General features: G+C 32.9%; 1 protein-coding gene across 2 annotated transcripts; it reads right to left on the reverse strand.

Moving 5' to 3' along the window:
- Positions 1-659: 659 nt before the first annotated feature.
- On the reverse strand, positions 660-14,231 carry LOC127093596 (DEAD-box ATP-dependent RNA helicase FANCM). Of its 2 annotated transcripts, XM_051032541.1 has the most exons (23): positions 13,971-14,231; positions 13,632-13,881; positions 13,367-13,510; positions 13,180-13,262; positions 12,983-13,097; positions 12,759-12,850; positions 12,576-12,630; positions 12,375-12,496; positions 12,185-12,298; positions 11,338-11,531; positions 10,560-10,690; positions 8,968-9,028; positions 8,800-8,870; positions 6,746-6,795; positions 6,509-6,674; positions 6,214-6,341; positions 5,796-6,131; positions 5,622-5,685; positions 4,691-5,071; positions 4,090-4,581; positions 3,875-3,929; positions 3,535-3,675; positions 660-1,371 (listed from the first exon to the last, which is right to left on the reverse strand). In XM_051032541.1, exons 1-23 carry the CDS (start codon positions 14,010-14,012, stop codon positions 831-833), a joined length of 3,828 nt encoding a protein of 1,275 aa, XP_050888498.1. In that variant the 5' UTR covers positions 14,013-14,231; the 3' UTR covers positions 660-830. The 2 variants fall into 2 exon arrangements, with proteins under 2 accessions (XP_050888498.1, XP_050888499.1); XM_051032542.1 differs by lacking the exons at positions 13,180-13,262; positions 13,367-13,510; positions 13,632-13,881; positions 13,971-14,231 and having other exon boundaries at positions 12,742-12,850; positions 12,983-12,999.
- Between the last annotated feature and the right edge of the window lie 4,173 nt (positions 14,232-18,404).

Raw genomic sequence — 18,404 nt, forward strand, 5'->3', positions numbered from 1 at the left:
AAAGATCATATCTTTTTGAGATGCGACAAATAACCTTATTTAATGTTCAGAGTCATACATACCAATAGACACGAATTATGCAAGCACATTATTGATTTTCAACCATTTAAAATTTGTTAAATTGAATAGTCCACCTGATTTTGCTTTAAATTTAGTAACTGCATTGTACTTATCGGTATGTAGTTTTCTTGATTTCTCTCGGAGCACTATTCAATAATTCAAATGATATATCACTTAATTTTAATTTTTATGTATGGTGTGCATTTTTAGTGACATAAGTGATAGTGACATAAGTGATATGTGGCATGAGATGCAACCAATTAAATATAAAAAATAATACATAAACATTTTTCTTAATGAAAAAATGTCTTAAATCTTAATTATTATCTATAAATATTTTTCTCAATAATAAAATATTCTAAATCTTAATTATTATGTATTTTAATATTTTAATTATAATATGATTGAAAAACCAATTCATTTTTATTATCAAGATAATTTGTTATTATTTGGCATTTGTTGGAGTCCTATTCATTTACACTGGTATGTAATGTTGAAAACGTAATTAGAATACTTCATAAAATGAAGTGGGATACAACCAGTTAAATCCAAATAATAAAGAATACATAAATATTACTCGTATTTGAATACAATTCTGCTGTACATAATAATTTTAATTCATGCAGAAGCACTAGTATTTATCTAGTTTATTACAAAATCTTTAATACTTTTCTCATAAATACAATAAAGATAAAGACATGAACTGCTAAAGGGTTGTTACCATTAACTAATTTCTAAAATGTGCAAGTATCCAACCGTGCCAGTGCTTATCATATACCAAGGTCAAATGATGGAGTCATAATAACATCAAGGTTCAGTTCATAAGATTGAGTATTTATATCTTGCTTCTGAGTTGAAGAATCCAATTTCCGTTTAAGAATAGAGGTTGCTTGCGCCTCCAACTCATCAAGATCAATAGTATTAAGGAATTGATCATCATATAGAACATCTATAGTTGGATCAGTATTCACTGATTCTTTCTTTGATTGAAGTGCAAATTCGTGTTCAAGATTCATACTTGGGAAGTGTCCAGAATTATTAAATGTCAATCTTCTTTTACGGCTTCTTGTATCTGTCTCAGTTGGAACACTAGTTGAAGGCCCTACTTCTGAGGTCATACAGTCAGTACTTATTGATTCTGACGTTCGATTAGCTGAATGACTGATATTTCCTGTCTGGAAACGACTCACTGTCTTGACTGAAGAATTACCGCTTTCACCAATACTGGCTGTCATAGTCACATTGTCAGGACTGAAGGTGGTGGAAAACTTTGGCCCACCACTAACCGGTGTTTGACTGAGCAATGAACGCCTGCAACAGAGCTCATTCTAATTATGCAGGTTTAACATGAAGTTATTAATCACTAGTATTTAGTTCAGAGTTTCCCAGCACAAAAGCATTGATTATATTGCAAGATAAATTAGAAAAGCATTAATGTTCTTGTTCTATTGTGCATACATAAAATATTCATCTAAAGCTTTTGCATATGCATCTTTGAAGACTTCATTGAGATGTCAAAAATTCATAATATCACCAATGCTATGTACTAACCAAAACAAAGGCCAATACAAAGGGTGTAAATTTCCCTGGTCAGCATCATGAAAAGTTTAATCTCATCTTATGAACTCAACCTCAAGTATAGATGCGGAAGAGTGGTGCAACAGATATATTCATACAAAATTTCTTCTTTTATGTGTTTTTTTTCCATTTGGAGAAAAATAGTGTCTTAAATTGGTGATTAAGCTTTGGGAACTAATTGCATGCATCATGTTCAAAACAGAGAAGTAACCAACCAGCCACCTAGGTATGGACGGGAAAGGAGAACTGCGAGCTACAGATCCCAACCCTCAAAACATCTTACATTACCCCCTTACAATTTTGAAATATTGTGTTTTTTATGTTGGACCTCCTCGAGAAAAAAGAAAACTAATGTTTGACTCATCAAATGATAAATTTCTTATCTCCACCTGACAGCAGACCATATACTTGCCAAATAAAATGATAGCTAACATTTTACCAAGTTAATAACAGGCTTCGATGCACATTCATTTAAATTTGTAAACTTAACAAAACTTGACCTTTCACCATCGCATAGATCACACAATAAAATAATTTGAAGACAAATGAAATCTTGAGTCAATATTTCATTGGAAAAATATCACCAATTAAAAGAAATTGCAGGAAGGAAGAAGACAGAGCAGTCAGTTTTTACATGCAAGAATACATCCATAGTGCTAATCATTCACAGATACATAATTTATGCATTCGGCGTCAACTTCAATTTAGATGCAAGTAATGTTACGTTAAGCCTTATAATCTGAATTGGGCCCAATTCATCCCTATCCGTGTTGTCGATGACGGTCCATGGCAGAGAGCCAAAATTCCGCCATACCGGCCGCTTTGTGGCTCCCATATAGCGGATTATGGCGGAGAACCCCACAATATCGGCTGATATTTACTATTGCGAAAGTCCAAAAACTGCCATGTATATCCGCCATATCGACCATGGCGCCGCTATTTGATAACACTCTATAAAACCCAGCTTATAATGTGAGGGGTGTCTCCCACTTATAAACATATTTTCAAGCGATATCTCATCCAATATAGGACTCTCACCACACCTCACACCCAAGACTGAACATCAAAAGAGTGGTCCAAAAGTGGGTAGCACAACAGATCTTAGATAAACTTTGATACCATCTTAGGATTTGGGTGAAATTTAATTCAATCATACAAAACCTACTAGTAAGGTGAGGGATATCTCCTACTACTTATGACATATTTTGAAGCCATATCCCATCTAATATAGGACTCTCAAGTCTCGACAAGCCTCAAGGATAGTGTCAATAGTTCGTTAATGAAAGTTGGGAGCATGTGATATCTTGCTCTAGTTGACCAGAATATTGTAGAATATTATAGAACAGTGGAATGAATATCCAGTTTACAAGTAATATATAAAAGAGCTGGCAGACTTGGTATGCTTTTTTATTTCTCATTAGGCCTTGAATCATTGTTGATAAAATTATCTTAAATTCATTTTCAAAAAATGCTTCTCATTATCACAAATATTAATGTTCCTCAGAGTTATGGTAAAATGGTAAACTTAGGAATAGATAATTGACCCAACCTGAAAATGTCCATGTTCAGAAAATAACTGATGGTTAAGTAACAACAGAATTAACCAAAAATCATGACTTTGACTAATTTTTTCTGTGGAAAGTCATTCTTCTCAAAGACTTACTAAGCTGAACTTTTCCCTTGACATTTCTTCAAAATGTTTCACAACTATTATGTATTCTCAAATTTAGAAAAATATGTGAATAAAGAAAAGAACGTATGATAATTTTGTTTTATAAATAGTTTTTTAAGGTGAATTTAGTGGTTCATTTTAATACCAAGATGATACAATTGCAGGCTAAGGCTACTTAAGAAAAACCTGAAAAGAGATAAGATAAGTAAGTAATGTAAAACTACCTGTAAATTGCCATCATGTCCATTCTACTAGCTCCAGGCTGAGTGACTGCTGTAAGGTTAGTTTGATCATCTATGAAACTGTCAACAGAATTGCCATCCTCGGCATCTTCATCATTAGATACGGAGGCATCTGAAGATACCCTGATGAAGTTGAAAAGATCATGAGATTGGCTATCTTCCACAAAATATCCATGATAAACAGATTATGTATTCTACATGTAATATATCTTTTGAATCATCAATGAAACATATGGTTGGTACAATAATAAAACTTAGTCTGCCAAAAAATGATAACATGATGAGAAATGCAAAATTCTTCAAGTCTTTAGAATAAGCTTACTCGGCTTCCTCCTCAATGAAGTCTCTCACTCTCACATTAGCTGGTTTCTTTATACCTAAAATTAAAATGTGAAACAACACTGCTGTAAGTTTTATAGAATACAATTTGTTAAATGTACTTCCAATTTAATTCCATGGAAACAAAAGATATGAGCTACAATCTACAATCCTAAATAAACCAAGGAACAAAAGATGCACCAATAAAACAAAAATCACCTTGGCCGTGCTTATATCGTGGGGGATTGGTGGCAGATGGTTTTGAAAAGTTTGTCGTTGAATCAAAAATGTTATTGTTTTTCTGATTCATATTACTTTCAGTATCTTCAATTTTCCTCAACCTTTTAAATTTGCGAGCAGGTTTAATGCTTACAGACATTTCGCCACAACTTGGATGTGATTCTTCACTGATGCTTGGATCAATAATATGCATATGCCTTTCCTCAATTTGAGAAACAAAGACTCGACCTCTTCTAATCGCACAATTCTTCAGCTCAAGCAAAGGGGTTCGGGTTTCATTTACAGGGGACGTACATACATTTTTACCATTGTCACTATTATTAACAGGGGAAGTACATACATTTTTACCATTGCCACTATCAATGATGACATTTTCAGTTTCCCTACAACTCAAAGAGCCAGTATCCTGTTCTTCCTGGAGATGAACAGGTGAAATACAGCCTCGGATAACAAACCTGTTTCTTGACTTCCCTGAAAAATTCAATTTGCTTCAGAACAAATTATTTAAACACAACCACAACCAACAAAGTTATCACTTTCATATATTGTACACAGTCACAATTTGACATTGAAGACACACCTCTTTCCTCAATGGGAGACTCGGGAACAACACCACTTATAATCAAATTAGTTAAACGAGGGCTAAGCTCTTCATCTCTCATGCCGTTATCGCATGCATCTGCAGCCAGTGAAGAAGTCTGCTTCTCAACAGAATTTGCTATTTCAGTGGCATTAGCTCCTTCATTTGACAAATCCCTCTTAGCATCTGGAGTCTCGGGAATTGTCTCATCACCATCAGCTGTTTCCTCTTGACACTTGCCCGTTTCACAGAAAGTATTATCTTGTAGAGTTAGATCAACAAAGTCTTTGGTTTGAATTTCCATATGACAGGAATCCACCTCCACACAATTTTCAGAATCTATATTTCTTCCCATTGTATCCCTAGAGCATGATTCATTGTCTGAAATAGTGGATAGAAATAAAACAGGACCTCCCATTAGTGTTTTCTCAAATTTCAAATGTTAACTGATATTTGCAAAATCTTTACAACAAAGGCCTTTACTACGACGTTGGTCAGAATTATTTTTTAAAAAATAGATACAAAAATACAGAAACACCTCTTTTGTCGTCTCTGTTGCTATATTGACAATTTCATTGAAAACAAGGTTGAACCAATATGAGGAATAATAGCATGCTAGGAAAAGAAAAATTTGGGGAACTTCCAAGTTATAACAAAATCTTAAAGCTTGCACAGGTAACTACAGTATGTTTTTTTGGAAGGGTGGGTGAACTGCTGCTTAAAATATCATGCAAGCTTCAAAGTATGCAACTTTAACAAAGCATAAAGATTTAAAATGAAAGGGAGATAACAATGACATACAGATAACTCCAGTTCCAGAATCATAAAGAGTGTTTAATAATGTCTTTTACTGGTGTCTTAGATTAGAACCTCGTGTATTTATTGTTTGGCAATAAAAATTAAGGAATGAAAATTAAACAGATGATATTACCATTTTTAGCTTCATCGAGCTCAGTACTGACAAGTGGCTTACTATTTCCTAAACACCTTCCTTCCTGAATTAAACAGATAGATGTATCAATTTAACTGAACTAAAGGATTGATCACAGTATGACTAAGGTCTTGTTTAGTATGATATAGAACTAATACAGAAAGAATGTAGAACCTGAAGGGTAGAATTTTCGCTATCTCCTGGACATGCTGCCAGTCCTTGCAAACGTTGCATCATGTCTATAAGCATCAATGTTCCACAGGAATGCTTCACTTTATGAACTCTAGAAGGGAATGTCTGAAAGTGAGGGAAGGCGATAAGAGACAATCTACATCTATTTTCTCCAGTAGAGTGAAAATATTGTTCGAGTAAATCAGTTTCAGCAAGAGTAAGTTTGTCTTTCGATGCAGAAATTTGAAGATGGTCTTGTCTCACATTATTTTGACGAGGAATAAATTTCTCAATAGACAGTTCAACATATTGAACTTCAGGTTTAAAGATGTGGGGAATCTACAAAAGAAGGTAGAAGGATTTAAAAGATAATGATAAAAATTGAAACAACAAAGAATAGAAGCTACAGATGATTTCCAACCATCCTTGGACTGGGATGAAAGACAAAGCTATTTATGCCCCCATTTCGCATGTGTTTACTTATAGTCTTGCCCTTTGCTTTTTTTTTCAAGTAGCCTTTCAACTCTGCCCCTTCACAAGCCAAAACTAGTAATAATTGTTAAAGAAACTGTAATAAACAATCAAAAACTTTTCAGAAACACTAAATACTATTGCAACTCCCAACAAATTATTACTAGAGGACATCAAGAATATTCTTTGCTTTCTCAACAGTAGCAATTGCCAAGAAACATCTAAAATTGACAATCAAAGGATATCAACTCGGCCATCATGCTTTCTTCCTGTTCTCCCCATTCGCTGAATCATTCTAAGTGGTGAAATATTAGCATCAAAAGATATGACAAGATCAACTTCCATGATATCAAGACCTTCTTCACCAATTGATGTAGCAACAATGACATTGTAGGCACCGGACCGAAATTTCTGTCGGTAAAGTTGAACCACTTAAGTATACATGGAAGGAGCACATATTTTATTCCAAATAGAATAAATACCTTAAGCACGGCCTGTTGAACTTTCTGGGACTGACCTTTCGTTGTTTTTCCTGTAAATCATAAAAAATGAAGATTTCATTTTATGAACACAGAAATTTAAAATAATGAAGGAAAAAAAATTGAATAAAGTATAGGTTGAAGGATAAGTGACTTTCAGTTCATATACACAGAAGAAAAAGATGCAGATGTCAACAATGGTTAGGAATTATTTAAGAGCCAACACAAATTACGACTTGTTTTATGAAATCTCACGAAATAAAAAGCAATGCATGGACATAAGTTTTGAAGTTTCACTAGCAAGGAACCTAATTTGCATTCATGAGACATTATTTGTTGGGTTTTTGTGTCCTTTGTATTATATTAGCTAAGAAGGGTTTCTTATATTTCTTTTACCTTGGAACCTGACTTTACTTTCTGATAATATTATTCATTAAAAAATTCAACAGTAAAGTTGACGCACCACAATATTTATTAGAATTTGGAACGAAATTGGTGTCAGAATTGTTATTATTTGTTATGTTGTTAGAAGTGTAAGAGAATAGCAGGTGTTCCTGAAAGTAAGATAATCCATACAAATATTGCATGAATCTTTGCTTCATTGTAAAAAAAAAATCCTGTATTGAAATGGCAGTGTATTAAACAAAAAGAAAGGAAAGGGGCAACACAAACAGCGCACATCTTCAGTATATAACCCATCAAACCCAAATACAAAAATCATGTATACATGCATTCACACTCTAAAACAAACAAATGCTTTTGTCACATAACCTACATAGCTGATTTCCGTCTCCAACCACCTATCTTCTTTGTGACCTACATAGCTGATTTCCGTCTCCAACCACCTATCTTCTTTGTGACCACCCTTCTCTCGTGAATGACTGATTCTCTCTGTCCCATTTCCTACTCTGTTCTCTGCTCTTATTTTTTTGTTATTTTGTCCTCGTCTGTGTTTTTTCCTCTATTCTTTTTTTATCATATGTTGTTCTCTGTTCTTATTTATCTCTGTTAATCTACCATACTACAAACAGTGAAACAGTGGTTCTCTAGTCTCCTCTCTTACAATGTCATCTCAGGACCAAGTTTATTTCAGACTTGTAGACTGTCAATTATGTACTGCTAGTGATATTTATTTATTGAAATGTGCTTTTGTGTGTGTGTGTGTGTGTTATGGCCATCAACATTATTTGTCATATTGTCATGGCAAAGTTTTTGCTTGCAACCTGCCAAGAAGTTATGATTTGTCATCAATAACATTCTGAAGCATACTTTTTATTAAAAAATATCGGTCTCTTTCCACGACAGCATAGACTTGTTTTGTGGGTAGCTTGGTGAGTGGTGACCGTTTATCTCAAACATTGATCCATTTTTCTTGTTATTATCTTACTACCTCGAGTCACAAGTATAAGCAAAAAAATCATTTTACATTGACTGAGAAAGATAGTTAGTGCATTTAGTTTTCTATATTTCATGTAAAACACAAGTTTAATTTAGTAAACTAGCTTTGTTGATAATTAATGAATCAACTACTAGCATTAAATGTTTTTGAACTAAAAGAATAGTGTATAATGAATACTAGCATTAAATAGTTCAAAAGTTGTTAACTTTTGATTATAATAACGACCAAAATTTGAGGTCTTTTTTTTTCTTATAATAGTGACCAGAGGGAGTGTATAATATACAGTTTGTGTATTTACTTCCTGTGTTATTCATTTCTTTAAAGAATTTAGAGTGTTTGTTCTAAGTAATCTGAACACATTCGGAGGAATGTGTGGGTTGTGGATGTGTTTCACCTCTACAACCCCATTTTAAAAATTATTTACAGGAAAGTTAAAACTATTTTCCAAACACTTTTTTGAAATTACCGCACAGGAATAGGATTCCTGTCAATTATACTCTTGGGAAAGTAATTCTCACGGATGAACTTTCATGACTTTATAGGAAAGGAAAATATGACTCTAGTTTATGCAAACAACAATTCCATTGGTCATATTGTAGCAAAGATACATTCTTGAGAACACAAATGTATCAAAAGAACCATCATAAATCGTAAATACCTGAACTTTGACCAATAAACTCGGTAGCTCTAATTTGATCCCCGGTACCTCCAACTGCAACCATTATGTCCCTAATTGCATTGAATTAACCCAACAATTTTTCAAATTGTTAAAAGTTCCAAATAACCCCTTAGAATAAGATAATAAAATGATCCAATTTAACTTTACCTGACACTTTCTCTGAAATTGGAGAAAATAATCACCCTGGAGTTTTGTGGATCATTGGTTTCTGCAACATCCAAATATATCATTCAATACTGAATACACACTCGTTGTAAATCGTCTAACACTAAAGACTAGTGAAAATAGCCCAGTTATTAGCAAAACAAAAAATCTAACTGAGATTCAGCCACAATATTTTGCTTATTGAAAGTACAGGCTGTGCCGAATATAGATGACAGAAAATTATACAAAAAATTTTAAGGCTGTTTGGGAATAAATAAACTTTTCGTTTGAAAGAAGTTATTAATAACTAGTATCAAATTTCTGCTTTTCTAAACCTTCATTTCGGCCTGTGAAGAGAAATCATAGCCTTGAGTCCTTGACAAAAGACAAATGAGAGAAATAGCATCTACAAGAACACTACAGAGAACAATTTTGGTGCCAATAAAAACTTTGAATTTGAAAAAGCAAAAGTAGATGATTGATTCCTTTCTCACTACCCTGGCAAAGCCAAAACTAATTAAATAAAATTCAATCAGATTTATACTGATTGAATCACCACCAGTGATGGCTGTTTAGAAAAAAAAAATGAACGTTTTCATTTCTGTGATATTCTGTTCAACTTTCCACTTCAGTTGACATCATTCCAAATGGAAGTACCATGGATAAACATTTTTGAAAACTTATATAACTGATGTAAAAAAAATCCATAGTCTTTGCGCTAACAGATCAGATGGAAAGAAACTTGTATGATGCAATTGATAGTCATATAACAATATACGAGAATAGAGTGAACAGACAGCTCTCTCGCTGATTGATCTTTTTCAGTAATAATTTGGAAATTCAGGAAAAATATCATTTAGAGGAACAAATAAACAATAAAAAGAAATTGGTCATTATTTCAAACTTCATCTTAAATTTCACAGACTACGAAAAAGGCTTCAACCCTCCCTAGCATACTAGCTCAATGTGAAAGAAGCCAAAGGCACGTCTTTTTAATAAAACTGGAGCTGTAAAGCTAAATGTTATTCTCAAAACTTGAGTTGGGTCTAACTCATCTCTACAAAACCAGCTTGTAAGGTGAGAAGGTGAGAATTGCCCCACTTATAAACACTACACAAGTCATATCTCTAAGCAATGTGGGACTAAACTCACCCCTTAAAATCCAACACAATGAAGGTGTTGGAGGTTACAATGAAGGTGTTGGAGGTTGCAATGAAGGCAAACCAAATGCTGAAATTAGGCGACTAGGGGTAGACCGCAATGAAGGCAGAATTTCCAATAGTTATCATTAAATTACTGTAAAATATTAATGCAAGACCATTTCTGTCACAAGATGCCAAATTCAATTTTGATGGAAAATTAAAGCATGAAAAAACCATTAAAAAAATTAATGATAGAGCATGAAAAAAGTCAATCGTTGTAACTTAATTTTCTAGGCCTGAAATTGCTGTGAGAAGAAGTAATTTACATACTATCTCTTTAAGGACGTAAATCTTTTGTGCTGAATTATTGTAAGAAGCAAGAAGGAAAATACTAACACCCTAGATATTTCACAGAAGTTAAACTCAACACTTGTCAAACAGAAATATACTTACTGAAATGCTCCAGTAATACTTCTAGCATTTTGGACAACTTGGGACTTGACGCTCCATGAGACAAGCTTTGGTGCATTAGTTGCCTTGCTTTCAAAATATCTTCATTTTTACTCATATATTTTGCAAAAAACCTACATATCGTTGTTGAAAGCACCTTTAGCCTACCTCACAAACATATCAACTATGTTCACAGATCTAGATGACTTTATCTATACCTATATATAATACCAAGTTTTGGTGTAGCTTTTTTCTACCAATTTTAGCCTTCTTTGTCTAAATAAATAATTGAAATTTACCCTAATTTCAAATTTAAATCAGATCAAATTTCATCTAATCATAATTTAAATCTTAAATAAATTCTTATATAAGCCATAAAACAATTATAACAAAGAAATCTAAATTAACAATAATTCAAATTTGAAATAAAAATAACAATAATAAATGATAGAATTCCGACCAAAACTTAAATCTTAATTTTGTCATGGTGAAGACCGACTATGATTTTCATTCGGTTAAATTGGACAGACGGGAAGAATAGTGTTCGTCTACGCGCTAGTAAGTAATTAAGCTTTGGCATCAATTTGACTACATAGAAGGGCTCATAAGAATTAGAAAGGATGCGTAAAGAAAGAAGGGCTCATGCAAAGTCTTATCTGAATGTGACCATGCAAATACTGTTAGCTTTATTTGTTTCTAACACAACAAATTCATAACAACAAAGGAACCATGCAGACAAAGAAGGGCTCATAAGAATTAGAAAGGATGCATAAAGGCCTACCCTTGCTTCAATTTTCTTTCAAGCATCTCATACGCTGGTCTTATTCCATGACTTGAAAGAAGTTTGTGGATGTAATAAAGAGTAATGAGAACTCCAAAATACCCTTCAACATCTATGTAGTTGTTATGTGAAGGATCTTGCATTTGCCCTTGACGAAACTTATCCCTCATTTCAAGTAATACACAAGGGCTCAACTGCCAGCCAACAAGCATTGAAAAGAGAAAGAGCAGTTATTGATTCGGCTATATCATCAAGCCTCTGTAATTTTGGCAAATGATAGTACAGACAGAACAATATGCTAGCCAACCATGAGAAGTCAATGAACCCAAATAATAATAGGCAAGAAAGCTATCAAAAATCATCATGCTTCAGAATGTTATTCATGAAAATCTGATAGATAATAACTATCAGGGAGGCATGGTAGAATCTTATAAATGCAACTAGAAAAGGAGGCAAAAAACATGGCCTGAAAGGCTGCAAGAATCTAAACCCATATATTTATACAGATCCAACAAGCCAAAAGTATTTTGATCGTCCAAAGGTGTTTTGCAACACATTAGCTTTGACAACTAATTAGTTCTCTAGCTTAATGAAATTTGAAACACATTATAAGTGTTACTGAACCCATACATTAGAGCATCCATGACAATTAGATAACAATTTGAATCAGATGCATATGTATGCAACTTACATATCCTCCGGCTGAAATAATTCCTATATTTCTTTCTAACTCTAGAAAACTTCAATAAAAACTAATGACAAGTCATGTAGTTGTTTTCTAACATTCCGTATAACAATCTGAAACTAAAACAAAATGAAAAAGAAATGAGAAGACAAAGATCCTTACAGTACGATAATCTCTATTCTGAATTGCCCCAATATTAGTAAGCTTGGTTACGATAGGGCGTATCACTTCCAAAAACTTATTGTTTACTTCTACAGCATCTTGACCCATTGCAACCTGTTAATATAGTGACAAGATTTTAAAAAATGTGTAAAATACAACTACAATTTCCAAATAGGCAAGCATGGACTACTTGTATCAACTCTATCTTCCTGTCGTGAACATATGGCATAACATCATGATCAGTTTCACTGCGATGTTCAAGCTTGGAGACATGCAAATTATCAATAACATCCTGGACGGTCTGCTGCTTTGCTGTATATCACAGATAGATTTAGAATACAATTCTTTAAAGGAAAAAACTGAAATAAACCCAAGATTATCGAAAACATACATCCTGGTGTTGCGGTTAACGCCAATATCCTTAGTTGCACTGTTGCAGCCATTAACTAGAAACCAAAAAATATAATAGGGATGATTCAGTTTGTGTTGTGCATAACAATGAATGAGCATATAGTACTAAATGCCAAAATAGAGTTAAGACCAGAAGTACTAAAAACCTCTGAACAAATCAAACCTCACGAACTGCTTCGCAATACGAGTAATTTCCCATTGCTCTATGAGCTTCATCAATCACCAAACATACCAAGTACTTCACCAAACATTTACCTGAAATAAATTAATCATACATATAAATAAATAATAAAGCTACAAAGCTTTGTCAAATGAAGCAAAGCACAGCATATGATACATAAAATAGATCCCCATAGAAATATTGTGGAACTAGTTTAAAGAAATCACCAGATTGAATGTCTTTTTCCAAAACTTGTGGAGTGACAAAGAAAACTCGCTTTGTTTTCCACAAACGAGCTCTTTTGGGAGGACTTAACTGACCAGTCATATCAACTGTCCATTCCTGCAATTAAATTCACATAGGTATCTCATAAATTTCTTCAAAGCAAAGATGCAAGCAGATAAGTTCTAGAAAAGGTTGTTACTTGTGGTATCCCCACAATGTTATGGCATGCTTCTATCTGCTGCATGACAAGTGGCCGAGAAGGAGCAGCAAATACTATTTTTCCTGTTGCGAAAAGGAAGCAGCAGATGTAAACGCTTCTCTGATCAGAAGATGGTTTTCTCAGTTAAAGAGCTGTAAAATTGTAAAATTTGTAAATGCACAATTACCCTCAGGAAACCATCTAAAGTAGTTATACATGACAACAGCAGCAATGAGAGTTTTGCCAAGTCCTGTTGGCAAGGCGACCAGAGTGTTTTGAAAGAGTGCAGTTTGGGCAATATGGAACTGATAATCACGGAGAGGAACATTAACTGCAAAATGTGATAGATCAAAATTGAAATTCTTCAACCAGAGGGTCAACAATGTACGAAGTTACTAACTTGAAAAAAAAATAGCAAAAACAACAACTACAACCAGTACAATAGTACCTACCTGGATATATCCAAGTTTTGGCTGATTCAGTGTCAATGTGATGGTTGCAGATGGATTCTTCAGCATCATTTTCTTGAACCCGAATGGCTTCAGTTTCGTTTTTCGCAATTCCAACAAAGTTATCAAGAGTCGATTGCTTTCCCTTCCCCTTCCCCTTCCCCTTTTGACAAACCTTTTCCGCTTCGTTTCCGTCACCTCTCATTTGGCAAACGGCGTCGATTTCTCTTACAGCTGCTTCCCAATCAAAACCCTAAAAGATTCACACAAAAACAAAAATAAATTGAGAGAATGAAAATTGCTGAGATTGTAAAGAAACTAGTTGGTAACAAATTTTCATACATCATCGTCGTCAAGAATCTCGTAAGGATTATTGGATTCCATTGATAAATTACTCGGATTTTTTTTTGTTTGAAGATTTTGGGGTTCTGGTTCACAACTACTGGGAGTGAGGAAGGTGGATGTGCTTGTGCTCTGAGTTGTGCACGAAAAGGAAAATTTTAATTTAATTTGATAAAGCTTTAAATGTTTATCGGGCTAATCCTAAAAGAATTTAAATATATGGCGCTAAAATCGCGATTGAAAATGGAAAAATGAAAATGCGTGCTAGAAAAACTTGAAATTATAATTTATATATTATAATAATAATAATAATCTATAATCTATATAAATCAATACATCTTTTGGTGTAGCTTTTTCTCTTCCAATTCTACCCTTAAAATATGATTTTTATTCCAATTTACATTCTTCATAATAAACGATATATAAAGGCAATACATTATTTTAGTGGAGCCTTTTATTTTTTCCAAAAATACTCTTATTTTCTTTTTTTAATAAATAATAACAAAATACAATCCCTAAAATTGATGGTTATGGTAAATAACTTTCATGAATTTTCACTAGAAAGAAAATTTAACTTGCATCCTTCAAAATAACCGTTTCATTAAAAAACAAAATCTACCTACTCCATCAAACATGTAACTCCATGTAAGAGAAGTAGATCAAAATGAATACAAGAACCCATGTTATCATTGCAGGAACTTCCATTAGAAAATCGCATGGGACAAAAATCATTTTCTATTTCTTCACTTTTTTCGTCTCTTTTTTATTGATCTTAATTTTTTGTAACTGTTTTTATACTTTAATATTTTATGTTTAAAAAAAATCAATTAATTATGCAAAAATAATTGGTTGATATGTTAATTCAATACTAATTTATAAATCAAAATTTTACATACCCGATTTTCCAACTAATTGAAAACAATGAAGCAAGACCATTTATAAAAAATATTGATGACAATGATCGTGGTAAGTATTATTCTGTCTATACTCAAATTGATAGTAACACATATTTAGATTTATATATTGTTGCTATTTTTCAACTATAACTCTATATTGAAGTCAATGCTTTCTTTTATAGAATCACATTCGTAAAATATGAATTCACCAGTTGAAACTCACGAAACATAAAAAGTTTTTTATCAAGGTACGATTATGTATTTTTAATCCATAACATATATTGTATGTTTTTATTTAAATATCATTTCATGTTAGTCACCGTGTCTATAATAAGTATATTTTTTTATGCATGTTTTGTATGTAATAAAGCACAGAATCACGATATATTTTTCAAGCAAGACATAACATTGCTAGAAATTTTCGAAACATTGTTATGACAATCAAATCCGTACTGCCTACTTTGAGTGAGTGTATATGATGTAATACAAAATTGTTTCATAGAGAATCTCAAGATATGTGTTGCAAAGGTGGAAAGGTGACAATTTCACAAGTGTCTGCTCCTGACAAGTTATTACAGTTATTTTTAGACACTTCTACTGAAGGCAGATATTTTAGACAACATATTAGAAGTTACAATCATGTATATCTTTTACTTCACTAGGTGTTCATGTCGACGAAAGTTTGGTTGCAATTGGTTGTGGTATTAACACATTTCGTGCTCAAAGCGCAATTTATAATAAAATAAGAGGCTTTCATCTGAATCAAGGTTCAAAGACACGTTACTTGTAGTTATATATTTATGATATCAATCATGAGTGTAGCGGGGTATTCGTTACCATTAGAGATATTGACTAAATCCAAGGTAAACCATACAAGTCGAGTCGCCACCGCACTTCTATTTATCCATAGGAATGGTTAGAAAGCGAACAAAAACCTAAAAGTTTTATCGAATCAAAAACTAGTAAAAATGTCAGAGATCTGGGTAAGGGGGTTGATTATGCAATGGGAAGGTTTTAAGCACCCAAAACATCGTAGGTACTCCTAGGGAGCCCTTTTCATATTTGTTGTAAGGTTGGTATTTTGTGAAAAATTATTTGTGCAAACATAATTGAAGAGATGAGAAAAGAATATACAAGTTTATTTACATTTTTGTGTTTGGATGGATAAACCCATTGCCTACGTACCATCTTAAAAAAGATTAGGATCAAAACCTCGTAGTTCAGGGTAAAAATCTCAAAATGAGTTGGTGAATTGATTGGTCCAAAATTCTTAAGGTCTTTTGTTATCCAAGGGAGAAAACTCAACCTAAAACCACAAAATCCACCATGTGAGGATAGCTTCAACATGCTAGTGAGGGGTTAACCCTATAATAAGCATGGAAGACTCATTGTCCATCACTAAGGATGTAGGTGAGTATTACATCTACCTCAAGGATAACTCAAACCTAATAGCTAAAGGTTATGAAAAAGTTTTGATTAAGAAGGTGGCCATTGAAACCACAAAAGTATTTGAATGAGTTATATTTACCAATGAAAAGTATTTATAAAATATGGTCAAGGTGGATTTAAAGATTCAATTCAAAATAAGTATTATGAAAAGAAAGTTTGAAAATCAAAAGCATAAGACTTAGGTTTCTAATGTTTGAAAACAAAGGTTAAATGTTTGCACAAAAAGTTTTGGCTTGGGTTAGAGTGGAGGGAAGAAGAAGAAAGGCTAAAGTCCTAATGATACAAGAGGTAAGAGATAAGAAGCAAAACCACAAATGGAGTTCCTCTCTTGAGATCATATTGATGATCCAAGTAGCTCCCATCCTTTGGAATATACAAGTAAAATAATGGTAAGCTCAAGCAATCAATAATTAATTTAGCTCTTGGAAAGCTCTTCAATGGCTTTTAGATCTCTCTCTCTTAGAAGCTCATGGCAATGGTTCCTCACTTAGGCTCAATTTTGGGATCCCTAGCACAAGAACACACACATTAAAAAGTTCCATCCAACAATCAAGAATGAACAAGAAAGAGTTTTTGGAGATTGGTCCTTTCAAAGTTCTCTTCAACATTCATAGCATTCTAAAGGCATGAGGCCTAATTGCTCTTTGACATTTTATGCACTCTAAAGGCATGAGGCCTAGTTGCTCTTCAAACTCCATTAGCTTGGGGAAAGTCCTAAAGTCTAAGTCCATTTGTCCATTTCTTTGCATTTGGTCAACAATCAATCAAAACAAAACACAAACACAATAGTATATACACAATTATGTACTCAAGTGAGCAAAAGGCAAATTGCATTAACATAAACATGTGCTCCAATGAGCAAAGGAAAAAAGCAAATGAATAATATGTACAAGAATAGTAAATTGCATAAATGTAAAGTGCAAAAAGTAAATGTTAATGGTTAATGGTTAGTGTTAGTAGTTCGTGTGTCATAAGGCAAATTTAGCGCTATGTTAAGCAATCGTAATTGGACTTATGTAGAAGTCACAACTATCTAAGGTCGATCAATAATAATGTAGGCAACAACACAAGTTAGAAGTCTTGATTAGTGAACCAAGTTCCGACAACTTGCCATTCCAAAAAAGAAGAAGAGAAATGATCTTGTATTGGTTTAAGTCCTTTGCATGATTTAGGAAACAATCTATCCTTAATGCAAAGTCATTCACTTGATCAATTGATCAAGATGAATTAGATTTGAATCAAGGAAGATTAAGCCTCCCTAATTAATGCTAACTTATCAACCTTTAACTCATTGATCCAAAAGAAAAGAAGAAGAAGAATAAGAAGAAAAAGAAGATGGATAATGGAAATGAAAAGAATAAAGTGCATTAGATGAAATGGAATATACCAATCAACAAGTGTTGACCAATGACATTGAGGATCATGGTCAAACAATCAACAACAGAAGTGGGATGAAGATTGGAAGTCAAGAAATGAACAAAATATTTTTGGCATTTTTAATATTTGAAAATAAACTTGAATTAAAATATTAAAGAAAGGTCAAACTTCAAAATCACTTCAAATCAACTTTGAAAAATCCAAGTGATTTATCCCAAGTTCAACAAGGTCAAACAAAGTTTGACAAAAAATTTCAGCATTTTTAAAAGGCAGAAACTATTTTTAATCAATTAAGAATGAATAAAAATAACCTAATTGAACTAAAATCTCAAAAGAAATCTCAAATCAATTAAAAAATTGATGAGGATATTTTTCATGGATCCATCATCATTCAAATAGGTTGAGAACATATTTTTGTATTTTTTGAATATCAAAAACTATTTAAAATGAATTAAAAATAACCAGAAAAGAGAAAATTCACAAAAAATATCAAATGATAAAATAAAAAAAATAAAAAAATCATTTTTAGAAACTAGAATTAAAAAGAGAAATAATGCAATTGGTCCCATATTTTTTGGAATTAAAATGAGAGAGTTATGGATTTTTGAAGTTAAATGAAATAAAGGAAATAAAATGGAAATTAAGAAAATCAGAAAAAAGGAGAGGCGTTGGATGAGATTTCATTAATTGAGGTGGCACATCCTAAGGCCCT

Source organism: Lathyrus oleraceus, chromosome 6 (assembly GCF_024323335.1).
Source record: "Lathyrus oleraceus cultivar Zhongwan6 chromosome 6, CAAS_Psat_ZW6_1.0, whole genome shotgun sequence".
Taxonomy (NCBI): Eukaryota; Viridiplantae; Streptophyta; class Magnoliopsida; order Fabales; family Fabaceae; genus Lathyrus; species Lathyrus oleraceus.